General features: G+C 37.8%; 2 protein-coding genes and 1 non-coding gene across 4 annotated transcripts; 2 read left to right on the forward strand and 1 right to left on the reverse strand.

The window, feature by feature from the left end:
* The first annotated feature begins 4,229 nt into the window (after positions 1-4,229).
* On the forward strand, positions 4,230-10,533 carry LOC121767201 (plasma membrane ATPase 1-like). Of its 2 annotated transcripts, none has more exons than XM_042163416.1 (21): positions 4,230-4,330; positions 4,448-4,503; positions 4,590-4,709; positions 4,816-4,914; positions 5,884-6,021; positions 6,099-6,233; positions 6,343-6,522; positions 6,650-6,856; positions 6,943-7,062; positions 7,131-7,250; positions 7,382-7,504; positions 7,586-7,690; positions 7,789-7,933; positions 8,130-8,294; positions 8,438-8,676; positions 8,874-8,906; positions 9,055-9,136; positions 9,241-9,401; positions 9,490-9,690; positions 9,761-9,943; positions 10,017-10,533. In XM_042163416.1, exons 2-21 carry the CDS (start codon positions 4,450-4,452, stop codon positions 10,287-10,289), a joined length of 2,883 nt encoding a protein of 960 aa, XP_042019350.1. In that variant the 5' UTR covers positions 4,230-4,330; positions 4,448-4,449; the 3' UTR covers positions 10,290-10,533. The 2 variants fall into 2 exon arrangements, with proteins under 2 accessions (XP_042019350.1, XP_042019351.1); XM_042163417.1 differs by having other exon boundaries at positions 4,272-4,330; positions 4,404-4,503.
* Positions 10,534-13,586: 3,053 nt separating this feature from the next.
* On the reverse strand, positions 13,587-16,879 carry LOC121769549 (protein arginine methyltransferase NDUFAF7 homolog, mitochondrial-like). Its single transcript, XM_042166394.1, is given in 10 exon segments — positions 13,587-14,081; positions 14,212-14,323; positions 14,777-14,999; positions 15,087-15,139; positions 15,388-15,446; positions 15,648-15,852; positions 15,950-16,060; positions 16,246-16,389; positions 16,466-16,527; positions 16,642-16,879. Coding segments are annotated over 8 exon segments (1,137 nt in total). The 5' UTR covers positions 16,357-16,389; positions 16,466-16,527; positions 16,642-16,879; the 3' UTR covers positions 13,587-13,818.
* A 63-nt stretch (positions 16,880-16,942) lies between these two features.
* On the forward strand, positions 16,943-17,015 carry TRNAA-AGC. Its single transcript has one exon. It is a non-coding gene; the product is annotated as a tRNA-Ala (tRNA).
* Positions 17,016-17,951: the final 936 nt, after the last annotated feature.

The following is a 17,951-nucleotide window of genomic DNA, read 5'->3' on the forward strand; positions in this document are numbered from 1 at the left end:
CCATTCGGGGTTCCAACCGTGAGAGGGCGGGTTGTCATCGCCTTGGCCGGACATTGTTAGGGTATGAGAGAATGAAGATGAAAATGGATATGGGAGAATGAAGATGAGAATGGATATTGGAGAATGAAGATGAGAATTGTGTAGTTTGATGTGAATTTTTGGGTGTGAAAGTGGGGGTATTTATAGATGAAAGTCTGTATTTTTGGGGGGGAAAAATAAAAAAGTGTAAAAAATGGTAGTAAACGGTTATAATTTTTTGGGAAGTGAATTTTTTTTATCAATTTTTTTAATTAAAAACCGATTTTAAATTATAAAAAAAATTAAAGGCAACGGCTATGCCGTTGCCCAATCGCCGCGCGACACGTCAGCTGCTCGCTGGCGCGGCGGCGAGACAAATCCGTTCCAGCGGCGCGGACGGCGGTGGCGACGGCTGCCACCGTTGCGGATGCTCTAATAACATCAAGAAAATTCGTTCACCACAAAAACAAGAATATTTAATACAGATAGTTGTTAGAGCATCTCCAACCCACTTCCGCCATACCACAACTCCTTGCCATATCACCATTCCTTTTTTTTATACGACAGGCTATAACTCCTACAATCCGTTGCCTCTCCCCACGCCATAAACATTAGTTTACACTATTTGTTCTATAGAATAGGGGAGTGATCAATTGCTAACTCATCATTTAATTGCTAACTACAACTAATTTAAGATCATAAGATTTTAAAAAATTTGTGGTCTACAATTTGCCACGTGTAATTTTTATTTTTATTAATTAATCCGAAAAAGATAAAAAAAACTACCAAATTAGGGTTTTGGATGAAAATGTCAATATAGTGTTTCGAAAATATCAACACAATGCTTTGAGAATTTTAACACATTGCTTATATTGACATTCTACATGTATTATATTGACATATTTTATATATTATGTTGACATTTGTTGCTGTATGAAAAAATTAAAAATTTTTGAAGTTTTTTTTTTCAAATTTTGATATCGGAACATATGCAAATGAGATATCGTTAGAATCCTTATAAAATTATCTTTAATTTGATATATGTTGTGCGAAAAAATAATTTAAATCGAGAAAGTTATATGCGTTTTAAAGTTATGAGATATTTTCAAAAGTTAGTTACAACTATTTTGTTATAAATTGACCTTAATACCCTTATTGACATTTTTTTGACATTTCGGGACTGATGATCTAGACCCTTAATTTGAATATCTAATAACTATTATTTAATTGTAGTTAACATTTAAGTATTAAGTTAGCAATATAACACTCCCCTTATTCTATATACATTATAATGAATTAATTATATTTTCAATCACTAATCTCATTAAATAATTAACATAATTATTTTCATTAATCATGAGTCAATTCCAATAATCATCAATTTTTATACATGAAAAAATTATTAATTAAAAATATGGAATAACTTATTATGGCCGATTTTCATGCATGGAAAATTAATTCTGAAAAATTCATGCATGGAAAGAATTAATTGTGACGGATTTTAATTAATTAAGGAATGATTATAGATTTAGAATTAAAAAAAGGAAAATATATTCCGAGCTTGGCGAGCTCCGTGCGCCATAGCGGGCACGCTGCACCGGGGACAACCTGTTACGGACGTCCTCCGTAACGAGGCCGGATGGCTAACTTCTCGGAGAGATAAGGTGATCGAACCTTCGACGTTCTCGAAGGAAAGCTCACGAATTGCTGATTTTCGGACGTTCTCCGACGAACAACAATTTGGAAACGAAATATGATATTCTTGTTACTCAAGACAAGTTAGTGGAAAATAATATATTCATTGAATTATTGATTAAAATGATAATAAGCTCTCCTATTTATAATACTAGAATACTACTACCCTAACTTAATGAACAAGAAACAAATATCTAAATAAATATGGGAAAGATATGGTGAATAAGGGAAAACTAAATAAGTAGAAGATCCTAAGAGATATGATAGATATGATCGTATCAACTCCCCCACGGTTGAAATCCACCTTGTCCTCAAGGTGGGAACCACGAACCATTGACGAGAGTTGAAAGCAAAAGCTTTAGCAAGGCGTCTCCTCCTGGATCAAACACGTATCGAACAACTGAATGTCTCCCTTTATCACCTTTGTCAAAAATCAACAAAGGAGACCCAATGTTGTCGGCAAAATTCCATGCCAAAACGAAAAGCTTGTCCACGCTTCCAAGAATGCTCAAACATGACGTGTCATTGCGCGGAGGGATCAACCTCGCATCGGTGTCGAGCGATATTGATCGAGGATTCAGACGTGTAGCTTCCATAACATGCAAATCCCCATAGATAAAGGCAATCTCCTTCAAATGTATTGGAAAGGACGGTGCAACTGTATTTCCAACTAATGCACATAGATAAGCTCCACCATTTTCACTAAAACAATTCCCAACAACATCGGGAGATGTCATTCGAGCAGCATCGAGAGATGCGACGACCTTCTTCACTTCCTCAATGGAATCAACCTCCTCGTCGCCATCTAACAATGTTTCTTCCTCTCCACCGATATAGGGGCTGCACGGCGGAGAGATCATAGCTGGTGGAGGCAGTTCATCTAACAATCCGCCTTCCCCTCCGCTGTCGTCGTCGGGGCTGCAAGACGGAACTGTTGGGGGCAGATTCGAAGATGGGACAGCAGCTATAGCGGGCAGTGACGCTGCTGCACGGCAGTGGCTTGTCATGCTCAAGCAAGATGACGAGCGTTGTGGTGGTGGTGGCGGGACAACAATGACAGTTAGTTGTGAGTTGCTAGATCGGTCGTGGTGGACATCAGCGTCCTCACCATATCCAACAGAGTCACAATCATAATCAGGGTAATATATGGATGCGATCTCTTCATAATCCAGGTTACCCATCGACACCCCAGCGCCCGGCGGGTCCCAACAGGATGGTTGGCGAGAAGGCTCGTTCTGCAGCTGCAGAAATTGACGAAGCGGGAACCCCCTGTACGTTGGTGGCGGTCCATATTCGAAGGGATGATAGTGCTCGGGCAGTTGATAACGAGTTTGGTGGAGGTGGCTGATTTTTTTTTTTTTTTTTTTTTTTTTTTTTGGGAAATATAGATGAACGAAGATGGAGGATGAGTACGGGATGAAAGCACCAGTTGTTACGGACGTCCTCCGTAACGAGGCCGGATGGCTAACTTCTCGGAGAGATAAGGTGATCGAACCTTCGACGTTCTCGAAGGAAAGCTCACGAATTGCTGATTTTCGGACGTTCTCCGACGAACAACAATTTGGAAACGAAATATGATATTCTTGTTACTCAAGACAAGTTAGTGGAAAATAATATATTCATTGAATTATTGATTAAAATGATAATAAGCTCTCCTATTTATAATACTAGAATACTACTACCCTAACTTAATGAACAAGAAACAAATATCTAAATAAATATGGGAAAGATATGGTGAATAAGGGAAAACTAAATAATTAGAAGATCCTAAGAGATATGATAGATATGATCGTATCACAACCCCCCTTGGAGTCCCACCCGTCTCCATCCATCCGCAACTCACGAAGCCCCGGATGCGCGCCTCCTCTCCCGTTGTGGGTTGAGGTACATATTTATCCGGCACATCTTCTCACTTTCTACCCATTTTCACTTTTTTTATAACATCTCAAGCAAAAGTAGACGGTTATTATTAATGCGTAGTACTAGTATAGAAAAAGAATTTTACCCTATCAACTTATTTTTTATATCTTATTTTACAAAATTATCGCTTTTATAATTGAAGTACCAGTAATTTTTATTAAGAACAATAGATACTTTTGCAATATTCACTTTCAATCATAGAAATGTCATTTGGAAAATACTGCCTGCGACTTTGATCTGTAAGAAAAATTGCTTTTATTTACAAAGTTATAGTCACCAAATTTCTACTCCACTATATTAGTAGTAAGCAATAAATAAAATTTATTTAGTCATTACCTACCGCAACTAAAATTTATTGACGAATGAACCCAAGAAAGGTAAAGTAAAAAAGAGGTAAAAAAACTGGGGCGAGTATGCAATTTCAACAGTAATGTGTCCTTGTAAACAATTAAAAAGAAAAAACAGCAGAAATTTTGTACCGGCTAAGTACATGATCTTCTTACACTCACCTGCTTAATTCTGTACCGTACACTGCTCTTTCCCCCACTCTCCCCACGCGCCCTCCCCGCGCGTGGATTAATAAATGAGAGATTTTCGCTATATATGTGGAAGGCTCACACTTGCTGCTTTTCCATTCCAACTCAATCACCATTTCACTTCTACACTGCTGCTACGTCCACTTCAGCTGATTTTTGAGGTAATCTCTCTTTTTCTCTCTCTATTGTTTATACAACATATACATGTATTTATCGGTGACTGTGCGTGTGTAGTTTTGCTGTGTTTGGCTGAGGATTTTGACGTTTTTTTTGGGTAGAAATGGCGGAGAACGATGATGCTATGGAGGCTCTCAAGAGAGAAGCAGTTGATTTGGTATTTTTTTGGTCCTTTGTTTTTAATTTTTCAAGTTTTCTCTGTGGTGGTTGATTGAAATCCGTTTTAATTTGATTTTTTGGTAGGAAAATATACCGATAGAAGAGGTGTTTGAGAATCTGAGGTGCACGAAGGAGGGGCTTTCAACGGAGGATGTTAACCGGAGGCTTGAAATTTTTGGTCAAAACAAACTCGAGGAGAAAGAGGTGAGAATTTCTTCTCCTTAATTTTCGAGCTCTGCTTTTTAATCGATTTTTGCCTCTTTTGGAATTTTCTGTATTTGATTTTACTTTTTTTCATGAAAAATTGCAGGAGAGTAAGTTTCTGAAATTTTTAGGATTCATGTGGAATCCTCTTTCGTGGGTGATGGAAGCTGCGGCAATCATGGCGATCGCTCTCGCTAATGGAGGAGTTAGTTTCTGCGACCCTCTCTCTCTCTTCTCTCTCTGTCTATATATATATATACATATACATATATCTACGTCTTTCTACAGCTGATATTACTGCCACTTTTTTTTGTAACGGAAAACTCGAGTTAGAGCATCCACAGTGGGGCGCCCTTGCCCGCCCTATGCACCGCCACGTCGGCATTTTATCCTCCTCCTGCCCTTCCACCTGTAGTGGGGCGCCCTAAGGCACGCCTTAAGAGGCGCCCTAAGCATTTTCTTCTATTTTAATACTTAAATAACTATAAAAATTAGAAAAAACCTTCATTTCATTTATAAATTTAATACATTACAATACGGATTACAAAAAAAATACGCAAACTCAGCGACGGCGGTTACGGGCCCACACTTCTTCAACCATGTCGTTCATGAGCTGCGCCTCCGCCTCCGCCTCCTCACGTTGCATTATGGCTAAGCATTCCGCCATTGCGTCGTGCACGGCTGCATTTAAGGCTCGAGTCAAGGTCGGACTACCGTCCTCCGAGGAACTCCGTCGTCGTCGTGGCTCATTTTTGTTTGTGAGAGATGGAGAAACATGAGAGATGAGAGAGATGAGAGATGCGAGAAATGTTCGTATGAAAAATAGAATGACAAACGAGGTTTAAATAGACAAATTTCGAATTAAAAAAAAAAAACGCGTTGCATCGTCCGCGGCGTCCACAGTGGTCGGACGATGGCGCGGACGATAGGCATCGTCCGCGCTTCGTCCACGGACTAAGCGTAGGGCGCGGACGACGCATCGTCCGTGGAGCCACAGTGGCGGACGATAGCGCGCCCGATGCATCGGGTGCGCTATCGTCCGCCCCACTGTGGATGGCCTTATCTAGTTCTAGACATGTTAAGTAATTAATTAATTAGTACTTTAATTAGAGGAAGTCATGAATTGGATTATTTATTGATGATTGCTGCTTGTTTGTGTATCCAATGTGTTCAGGGGAAGCCGCCGGATTGGCAGGACTTCGTTGGGATCATTGTGCTTCTCGTAATCAACTCGACCATAAGTTTCGTAGAGGAGAATAATGCTGGTAATGCTGCGGCTGCCCTCATGGCACGGCTTGCTCCCAAAGCAAAGGTTTGTGGTTTATGATGTGCAACCTATTTAGCATTTCCAGCTCAGTGATTCGTGCTTAATGATGATACGTTGATCAGGTTCTTAGAGACGGGCGCTGGAACGAGGAAGATGCTGCTATTCTTGTCCCTGGTGATGTAGTTAGTATAAAGCTGGGGGATATTATTCCAGCTGATGCTCGTCTCCTTGACGGCGATCCTCTCAAGATAGACCAGGTCCTTATTTACATTAGTTCTTGATTTGGAATATTTCATTGGATTTTGTATAGCTAGCTTTCCATTTGTTCTGTTGAATGCTGAGCTGTCATCCTGTTTTCTGTTGTAGTCTGCTTTAACTGGGGAGTCCCTGCCCGTGACGAAAAGCCCTGGAGATGGTGTGTACTCAGGGTCTACTGTCAAACAAGGTGAGATTGAGGCTGTGGTGATTGCAACTGGTGTCCATACCTTCTTTGGCAAAGCTGCTCATCTCGTAGACTCTACTAATCAAGTTGGTCATTTTCAGAAGGTGAGTACCATGAAGATATTGATCGTAACATCACAACTAGAATCATTGGATCATAGCGATGTTACTACTCGTTTAATGGGAGCACCCTAGTATTCACTGACATACTGCTTTCATTTGTGCTTTCTAGGTGTTGACCGCAATTGGAAACTTCTGCATATGTTCTATTGCGGTCGGAATGATCATTGAGATCATTGTAATGTATCCTATTCAACACCGACCTTATCGTCCTGGAATTGATAACCTACTTGTGCTTCTCATTGGAGGGATCCCCATTGCGATGCCAACAGTCTTATCTGTTACAATGGCGATTGGTTCACACCGTTTATCCCAGCAGGTAGAATGACCGGCCTCTTTGTTGAAACGGCTCTAGTTTGAAGAATTTTTTTTACTATTAATGTATTTTTTCTGCTAATTTATCAGGGAGCTATCACTAAGAGAATGACAGCAATTGAAGAAATGGCTGGAATGGATGTCCTCTGCAGTGACAAAACTGGAACGTTGACACTGAACAAACTATCTGTTGACAAAAACATTATTGAGGTTAATGCAACTGTCTCTTGCATTAGGCCATTCAGACCTTATTTAACATTTGATATTTCTTGCTATAGGTCTTCACTCAAGGCGTGGATCCAGATACTGTTGTTTTAATGGCTGCCAGAGCCTCTCGGTTGGAAAACCAAGATGCTATTGATGCTGCAATAGTGGGAATGTTGGCTGACCCTAAGGAGGTATGAATGCTGTTCATGTAAATCTTGAGACATATATCGTATGCCACTTTCTTCAGTATTTGTTCTATGATGTATCTTATTACATGTGACCTCGTTTCTTTGTGTTTTTAAAATGTTATCTTATTTTACAGGCAAGGGCTGGTATTCAAGAGGTTCATTTCTTACCATTCAATCCGACTGACAAGCGTACAGCTTTGGCATACATAGATAACGAAGGGAAAATGCATAGAGTCAGCAAAGGTGCCCCTGAACAGGTCTGCCTATATATCCTAATAATTGATTGTTGTAGCATTTTTAAAATGGTGGTCTTAATCTGTTAAGCACTTGGTTTTCAGATACTAAACCTGGCATACAATAGATCTGAGATTGAGCGAAGAGTGCATTCTGTCATTGACAAGTTCGCAGAGCGTGGGCTACGATCACTTGCTGTGGCATACCAGGTGATGTGATGATTCCCTTGTTAATTTCATGTACATTGTTGATACAGAAGCTGCGTGTGTCTCGGAGCTCACTCTCGTGTGGCTTTTTTGTACTGTAGGAAGTTCCCGAGGGAAGAAAGGAGAGCCCTGGAGGTCCATGGAAGTTTATAGGACTCCTGCCTCTGTTTGATCCTCCTAGGCATGACAGTGCAGAGACTATTAGAAGGGCTCTGAATTTAGGTGTAAATGTTAAAATGATTACTGGTGAGCATGTTTGGGCCTTTTTTCTCTTCTGTGCATATTTTGATGAACTAAACCCCTCATGACTCATGAGGTGTGAACTAAATACGGAAAATAAGAGAAGTACTAATCCTGCCACTGTCGAGTACATACTTATGTTTAACTGCATCTTTATCAATGGTTATTAGATTTATATGTGCAATCGTGCAATCTTCTTCAGGTGATCAGCTAGCAATAGGAAAGGAAACAGGACGCCGTTTGGGAATGGGAACAAACATGTACCCTTCTTCTGCTTTATTAGGAAATGACAAAGATGAATCTATCATTGCTTTGCCGGTTGATGAGTTGATTGAAAAGGCTGATGGTTTCGCTGGTGTTTTCCCTGGTATGCCTCGTTGCTCTATATAACTAGCATGTTAGGGGCTTTGTATTCGTCATTTGTAGCTTCGTCTCTTGCTTTCAAAGTGGTTGTTTGCCATCAATCATTCTTGTCTTCATAGCGCGTTATGGACATTTACACATTTTCAGAGCACAAGTATGAAATTGTCAAGCGCCTACAAGCTCGGAAGCACATATGTGGGATGACTGGTGATGGTGTGAATGATGCCCCAGCACTTAAGAAGGCTGATATCGGGATCGCTGTAGCTGATGCAACTGACGCCGCTCGAAGCGCATCAGATATTGTACTTACAGAACCTGGTCTAAGTGTTATAATCAGTGCGGTGCTTACCAGTCGAGCTATATTCCAGAGGATGAAAAATTACACTGTAAGCTTCATTAAGCAACTAGAAACTGCCATTATATCGCTGTTTGAAAATTTTATAAAGCACGTAGTCATATATCACTACAATATTGGAAATTTTGTCCCCCCATCCCGCATATGACTTGGTACATTTCCATCATATTTTTAACTTTCCCCTTCTCATGCAACTCGAGTTTGCTGACCAGTTCCTCCGAATTGCAGATCTACGCAGTTTCCATCACAATCCGTATTGTGGTAAGTCTGCAATACAATTATTTGACTAATGCTATAAAAGAATATCTTTGTCAATTTCATTACTAAGATAATAGTACTACATTACGCTGCTCGAATTGATTTTATCAGTTTGTTTTGCTGAGTGAATACATTTGTTGCATTTTTGCAGCTTGGCTTTATGTTACTTGCTCTCATATGGAAATTTGACTTCCCGCCATTTATGGTTCTGATCATCGCGATATTAAATGATGGTACGTTTTATGGCTTATATGCATGATTTCATGGCATCTCGCCTTCATAGTTCTGTTATTATTTGTCGTCTGTAGCAATAATAGGCAACATTCTGAAAGTACAGGTACCATCATGACAATATCGAAGGATAGGGTGAAACCGTCTCCTTTACCGGACAGCTGGAAACTAGCCGAGATTTTCACAACTGGAATTGTTCTAGGTGGCTACTTAGCAATGATGACAGTGATCTTCTTCTGGGCAGTTTATGATACAGACTTCTTTCCAGTAAGTGTCCCTTTTCCCTTGAACTGGTGAAATCATAATGCTAATAGTTTACATGTGAAAATTTGTATTGATGCGTCTCGAAATGCAGAGGACGTTTGGAGTCTCGTCGCTTGAGGTACCAGTGGACCGTATCATGCTGCCCGACTTGAAAAAGAAGCTTGCCTCGGCTATATACTTGCAAGTGAGTATAGTCAGCCAGGCCCTCATCTTCGTGACAAGATCCCGAAGCTGGTCTTTTATCGAGCGCCCGGGACTTCTACTCATGGGGGCTTTCCTCATTGCTCAGCTTGTAAGCCAACTCTCCCCTTAGATTCTGCATAGTACCTTTTTCTCTCTGTCTCAATATTATTTTCTGGCAGATTGCAACTCTGATCGCGGTTTATGCAAACTGGAACTTCGCTGAGATCGAGGGTATAGGGTGGGGTTGGGCCGGCGTGATATGGCTATACAATATCGTGTTCTACTTCCCACTGGATTTGATCAAGTTCTTCATCCGATATGCTCTAAGTGGAAGGGCGTGGGATCTTGTGATTGAGCAAAGGGTAGGAATATAATCTTACTAGGTAATTAATTTGTTTAGTAGAATGTTAACACTAATCATCTTGCTTGATGCAGATTGCATTCACTAGGAAAAAGGATTTTGGAAAGGAAGACCGCGAACTCAAGTGGGCGCAGGCGCAGAGGACCCTGCATGGGCTCCATCCGCCACAGACGGAATTCAGCGAACGCAGCAATCACACAGAACTCAACCGGATAGCTGAAGAGGCGAAGCGACGAGCAGAGATGGCAAGGCTGAGAGAGCTGCATACACTGAAAGGGCATGTTGAGTCGGTGATAAAGATGAAGAATCTGGACATTGACACAATTCAACAATCTTACACGGTTTGAGTTTGATGGAAACGATGAGTCGACAATGGAGGAGTTGGGAAAAGCAGCATTTTGGAATCATAGTTTTCTCTATACCTGATTTTGTTGTGTGTAAATGTTATCCAAATTTCCATGTATTTAGGATTTAGGTATCAGAACGCGACTCTAAATAAGCGGCTACTTCTTACTACGTTGCACTTGGTTCGTAACAACTTAGGATCACAATTTCAAACTCAAATGGAGCTGGAATGCCTTGCTTCTTGAATAACGTGTTCCCATTCCGACAAACCTTTACATTGTATATTTGGAGTACCAAAAGAATCATTTTTCTTTACAATAATAACTGGAATTTCCTCACCAGGACGCCTAATTGCTGTAAAATCAACATGTGTACTGGTATCAGTAGTGCCTGTATCAGCCACTATGTCCACGAACTCTAAACTACATTTGCTAATAGATGTCTATTAATACTTGCTATTAGTACAAGATACATAAAGACAACATCAAATGGGGATGCATGCACCTGGTTCAAAAATCGCCGGTTCACGGTTCAACATTTTCATGAACCTGAACCGGCCCACCAAGGGTTCCGGCGGTTCCGGTTCAACAAAACAGGCGGTTCATGGGGCGGTTCAAAACCGCCGCTTTTTAGCCGAAACCGCCGGTTCCGGGCCGGTTCGGCGGTTCAGTTTTTTTTTTCTTCTTCTCGTTTTAATGTTTATTTCAACGAGACTACAAATCACAAGTCACAACTTATGAGTTACATTTTAATACACTTAATGTTGGACTTGAGCCTTTGGATTGAAAAAGAGTGTGTTGGATGCTTATCTTTTATAGCTACATGTTCTTGGATGTGTTGTTCTTTCTTTGGATAAAACTCTTTATTTATAACTACATGATACATCTCCATCATCTTTGTTTATATTAGTTTATATCTTGACTATATTCTATTATTATAACTTAATAACAAATATAATTACATAAAGTATTATTCTTTAATTCTTTATCATTATCGATTTGTTTGTGTATAAGTTTATGTGTATGTTAACTAATAAATACTATCATTATACACATTAAGAGAATATTTATTATACAAATTGTATTAATCTAGGGATAACTATAATATGAATAATTATTTATCTATATACAAATCATATTACTCAATAATTGTTTATTCTTATCTATCAAGAATATATTCACAAATAATAATTTTATTTATATAATTTATACTACATGTATTAGAATAACAACTATTATACAAAATCATACTATTAGTCTACTACTAATATATAAATATATAAACTATATTATACCACTAAACAAATCATTCTTTAGTTATCTATTTTTATCATTATTATACCAATTATATTATTTGTCATTTTTTTCACATTTTAATCAATATATTGAGAAAAATTAGCAACATACTTACATTTAAATCCAATTATTTGAACACGTCCACATTCTATAAATATACAAATTATTAGCAACATGCAACATTCAAATTTAATTAAACTATTCTAGTTGATGCTATTATTATCAATAAATTTGTCTTAGAAAAAGAATCATAACAAAAATAAAGATAAAGTTAGTGAATAATAAAATGTACGGGGCAGTAAAAAATAAAGAAAAGTAGAAAACAAAAGAAAGTTTTGTATCCCACATTGGAAAAAGATGAATAAATGATCTAAACATGTAGTTATAAAATAAAATACTTCAACATATTTTGTCCTACATTGAAAGTGAAACAAAAAATATTCAAGGATGTCTCTATAAAAGAGAAACAACCAAGAATGGTTTCTTAGAATTCTTAAAAGTGAGCACATTTAAATCCAATTATTAATTATTATTATTATTATTTGAACACATCCACATTCTATAAATATACAAATTATGAGCAACATGCAACATTCAAATTTAATTGAATTATTCTATTTGATTCTATTATTATCTATAAATTTGTCTTAGAAAATGAATCATAACAAAAATAAAGATAAAGTTAGTGAATAATAAAATGTAGAAATATTCAAGGATGACTCTATAAAAAGAAACAACAAAGAATGGTTCTTAGAATCATAGGCCAAACAAATAAATATGCGCTATTATGAAATTATTTTTATTTGTGAAAATTGATATTTAAAAATTGATTTTATAAATAATAAATATATATTTAAATGTTATTTGAACCGATAGTTCGAACTGGCGAACCGGCGGCCGCCGGTTCTGGTTTCTAAAATTCTTGAACCTGAACCGGCTCGCATGAACTGCCGAACCGTCTGCCGGTTTGGAACCGCCGGGCCAGTTCTGGTTCTGAGAATCGGCGGTTCCAAACCGGCGGTCCGGTTCGGTTTGTGCATGATGGTAGAGCTCTCGCTTAGCATGCGAGAGGTATGGGGATTGATACCCCGAATCTCCAATTCTTTTAGTATTTTTCAATAGTATTATTTTCATTTAAAAATATTTTTTAAGATTGATAAAATGTCACTGTAGTTCTTTGTTTTTTGGGCTTGGACGAGAGTAGTCAATGTGTATGTGGTTGATGTCATGTGATTTTTAAATTTGATATTTATAATTATGCAGAAAAAAAATTGAATATTATGGAGTAGTTGCTAGGGGCATAGTCGTTTGGTCATGGTTTTCAAAATAGTAGTAGTATTGAACTTTATTTTAGAATTCGACAATTTTTTTATCTTTTCGTTACTATAATTGCAATAAGTTTGTTTGTCCAAATCTTGTCCTTTACTAGTGAGGTGCCGTTTTAGTGGATTAAATAAGAAAAGAAATACCACAAAGATAACACGGCTGTTTATTTTTTACCATCATGAGAAAATAATTTGATTCAGCTTATTTTTACCACCGTGAGATTCTGTTTTATAAAAATAATTTGATTCATTGATTTTTTAATTTTTATTTAAACAGTGAAACTAATAAGAATCTTGAATATAGAGAAAATATAAAAAAAAGTTTAAGATTTTTATTCTCCAACTAAACATACTTTTTGTTTTTAGAACACCGTGCCTCTCGCATGCAAAGCGAGCGCTCTACCATTTGAGCGACATCCCCTTTTTTTCTTTCTGTTTTGCATAATATTACACATTTTTAAATTGAATGTACATCAACATTAGATGATGGTATTCTGATTACTATAGAACTTATAAATTTGAATACTTACAATAAGAAAAATAACCCACTCACAACATATACACTCAAAATATATTGAAAAATAATATAGAAATACATAATACTTGACCTTTTGAGATACCTAGCAAAGAATTTAGGATTACAAATTTACAATACACTTTTGTAACAATTAGTACTTAATTTACTAAATAAAGAATTTGAAATTCACTTAGAATATTATACTTCAAAGTCAATTCCATAAACTTACAATTCTAACGCAATTCCAATATCATGGTACCAAATGAACTCTTTATTTTTTTATTAACGTATACATCCAGAACAAGACTCCTCTTATAGTACTTCGTAACAACAATTTCTACGAAGCCAATGCTGTTGTGTAGTAAGAAATGCATGGCATACTTAGACCAATATTCTACTCCTGATATGGAGCCGGAATGCCTTGCTTCTTGATGATGATTGCCATGGCTAAATAACGTGTTCCCATTCCGATAGGCGTTTGCTCGTCCGGACCCTCCCAGAATGGGGCTTCCCCTTCCCCAACTAAACGCCAATATCCCATCCTAAGAGATTCGGCCTGTTCTTCATTGCAGTTCTGCAACAGGGCTTCGGCCCGAAAGTTTATTCCCAGAGAACCAAGAAACTCGTACTGAGTTATTGGACCATGGACAGACACATCTGCATCAACACGATCAACACTTAGTTAGACTTCTATGGATGTCATATATAGATCCGATTAAAGTTATTGGTCCTCTTGCTCTTTCCCAGCTTGTTTATAGACCTAAGCAATATGATGGACATAACATACCAGGGATTTCCTCAGCAGAACACCTAATTGCTTCGAAATCAACGTATGCACTGAGATCAGCACTGCCTGGATCAAACTTATGAGTTCAACTGTGAACTCAAAACTACATTTGCTAATAGATGTGTGTATGCATTGATTGAGAAATACCAAGACAGGATAAACAAGCTTGTAAAGGACAAATAACCATAGTAGAGTATTTCGTAAAGTGCCTAACTAGAAGAAACAGATTCGATCAACTCAATCTTCACATAGTAATCAGGATATAAATAAATCAGATAATGCAACAGCTCTGCATAATTGCAGAAGCTGTACCTGAGCACTTCAGACTCTACAAACAAAGTATATATAGTGGCAAGGTTTTGTTTGAAGTTGGTTTCTCACTTTATATATTGCAATATACTAAGCATGATACTCATAACATATGAGTTTGTGGACTTTGATTGTGGTGTTAGAGGTGTGAGAATAACCATAGTAGAGTATTTCGTAACATGATACTCATAACATATGAGTTTGTGGACTTTGATTGTGGTGTTAGAGGTGTGAGAATGGGCGGGCAGAATCAGACCTGTAGACTGTCTGCGATTATTCCATTGAGGCCATAATCTATTATGACAGCTCCACCACGATCCACAGAAATTCTGTTGGCAATTTCTTGTGTTAAATCAATTGCTTTGGGGCAAACCTCGATTTGACTAAGCTTAGCAAATTCTTCAGCCTTAGCCAACTTGCAGCGCTGCACAAGATAGAGAGCTGCAGGTGTCGGTTGTGGAGATAAAACAAAACGGAACCTGCTCAATGAATTTACGAATGTATGAGATAGTACATCAGTTCATCAAGCAGAACTAGTAGCAAATAGGATAGAGTTGAGCCCTTATGAAGAATTTTCAGTAACATCAACCATCTTCTCACACCAACCACGAGAAGCTTTCTGCAAGACAATCGTGAACAAGTGATATTATCAAGCTAACACTAATTCTCAGATCATATAGTAATACATAACAAGTTGAAATGCCCACTCAAATATGGTCAGCAAACTATCATCCATACAAAACTTTCTCATGCAAGATTTGACCATTAATACAACTCAGGAGCACAACGGTCAGTCCTTAAGTAAAGAAAAAGAGACCCCAGCAGACAGTATAGAAACAGAAAAAATTTAAATGTTACGACCTTTACCTGAAATTGGTGCACTGGCAGAGCATCATAGAACTCATGGGCGATGACGATTGTAGGCACTAAGAAAATAAAATAAATAAATTTTCCATCAGATAATCCTTTTAAAAAATCACTAGCACAAGTAAAAAAGTATAGTCCTTGATGCACTGCAATGGGCTAAAAGTTAAAACCAAAAAGTTATAAATATGACTTTCATGATCATTCTACCATCTTGGTTAATAAAGAAGCAAAATTATGAGCCATCAACAGAAATTCCTTACATCCGGTAGGAACCTGCTCAAGCATTGCATGCCACGATACAGGGTTCCCCGCCAACGTGCTAATATGCCTCGTACCAGAATCTACATCAACAATTTCTTCTGTCGTGCACTTCAATTTCTGATACTGGAATTTCTGCAGTGCTGGGCTACATTCAACCAAATGTAGTGCCAAAGAAGCCGTAAAATTCTTGAACTTTGATGCACCCTAATTGACAAGATACCACTCAAAACAGTCAAAACTTGTACAAAAAACAATTGCATTTCTATTAATTACATAAACCAGTACTAAATTTAAGCCATACACGCAGAAGATCAGCCATCAGAGTTCCTCTGCCAGGTCCAAGCTCGACTAAATTGATCCTATCAGGCTGCCCCATTTGCTCCCAAAGGCACACTGCCCAGATACCAATCATCTGAAGGAACACAACAGTAACTACTCAACAACTACGTCATCTAAAATGTTTATCTTGCTAGAAGTGTTGACAATTCTATTGATTTTATTGGTTAAGCCATTAAAAATTAAAAATGCAGATGCTAACAATAACAGTCACTAAAAGAGGCTTATTTTAACCATAAAATTAGAGAACTGAGAAATCACCTCTCCGAACATCTGGCTGACTTCCGGCGACGTAATGAAATCGCCTCCCTTACCAAAAACATCGCGATTCATGTAATATCCGGATTTCGGATTCGTTAAAACTTCATCCATGTACTCAGCAACTGTAATCGGGCCACCTCTGAACTAAATTCAACAGCGAGAAATCTTATAAACTATGCAATAAAAAGCTACACGGAAAAAAATTGAAATCGCGTGACACCTTGATTACGTTCTTGAGGTGCTTAACTAGCTCCGAGTCAGCCGAGGGCTCGTGTGAATGCTCTGCACGTAGATAAAACCTCCGATAATTCGATTAACAAATAGAGATAGGTAGCAATGTAGCATGGCAATTGCCGAGTAATTGCAGTAAATTAGGAATGGAAGAGGGAGTATCACCAGTCGGATTGTACAAATCGGAGCGATCAATGGAGATGGTGGCGGAGGGGTATCCTCCAACTGTTCGACGGAATGACTGTGATGAAGAAGAGGAGCACTGTCGGACGGATGCGAGCGAGAGCCGAGAGCGGAGAATAGGAAGGAGACGGCGGCAAGAGGCGGCGGAGGGCGGAAGGTCGGAGCAGCGCTCTTCTCAACATTTCTGCTGGCTGATTCAGTTTGAGTTGTCGTGCTTTTTCTATAAAGCACTAGTATTTTGCTTGACTCTATTATCTGTTAATAGTAACGTATGCAAGCAAGTGGGGATGTAGCTCAGATGGTAGAGCGCTCGCTTAGCATGCGAGAGGTACGGGGATCGATACCCCGAATCTCCAACAAATATAAATTTTAATAAGCGTAATTAAAAAGAAATAGAAATGAGTATTATCGTTGGTAAATTTGTCAACTCAATTTAAATAGTCTGGAAAGTTTGTCATAATTTTCAAATATGGGTAAATAACTGTGTGATCAGTTTGATTGGATTCATTTATAGCACTATAAATAATTACTAGTTGATAAATAATGGACTCTATAGTACAATTCGATAAATTGTTATCTTTTTATAAACACAATTGAATCTCGTAATCTATGTGAAAAGCAGCCTTTTGTTAGTAAGAAATCGGTTTGGTGGATCAATGTGAAAAGAAAACACTACTCCAATCTAAGGCCATGTAAATTAAAGGATTACTTTTATAAAATTCACCGGTTTTTTTAGTAAAATCATACGCTATTTTAGATTTTATTAAACTTGATCCACCAAAAATTTGCGTTTAAGTACAAAATCTAGAACATAGCAAAACAAACGAATGAAATGTAATCCATATTGTAAATTTGAAATTAAAGACCTTTCAATGTTTAAAAAATAATTAATTTGGAGATGCGGGGATCGGACCCGTGCCTCATGAATGCAAAGCGAGCGCTCTACCATTTGAGCTACATCCCCTCAGCGAATGTAGATTACTGTACTGTTTGATTTGAGTAAGATGATGATATTTTGATTAGTAACACAAATAATAACAAAAATTGCAACCTTGTTGCCTTGGAAAGATCCCCCCTCATAGTTATATCTTAGAATATATCAACCGTTGTTGCAGTAGAAATGTAATTCATATCAATCTGCAATCGAAAATATCATATTGAATTATTATTTCTTCAGATTTTGCAGTACAACAAAAGGTTCTGTGCAACTTTACAAATATGAAATAACCGTACTAAATAAATCTCAATTTCCCCATTTGATAAACACCAATATTTTAGCTTGTAGTTTGATA

This window comes from Salvia splendens, chromosome 15 (assembly GCF_004379255.2).
Source record: "Salvia splendens isolate huo1 chromosome 15, SspV2, whole genome shotgun sequence".
Lineage (NCBI taxonomy): Eukaryota > Viridiplantae > Streptophyta > Magnoliopsida > Lamiales > Lamiaceae > Salvia > Salvia splendens.

Excerpts from the sequence above, each read along its gene's own strand:
- LOC121767201 (XM_042163416.1), top strand. The coding sequence starts at position 4,450 with ATGGCGGAGAACGATGATGCTATGGAGGCTCTCAAGAGAGAAGCAGTT. Across the intron at positions 7,251-7,381 it reads TGTTGGCTGACCCTAAGGAG|GCAAGGGCTGGTATTCAAGA; the intron begins GTATGAATGCTG and ends CTTATTTTACAG. Across the intron at positions 8,907-9,054 it reads CCATCACAATCCGTATTGTG|CTTGGCTTTATGTTACTTGC; the intron begins GTAAGTCTGCAA and ends GCATTTTTGCAG.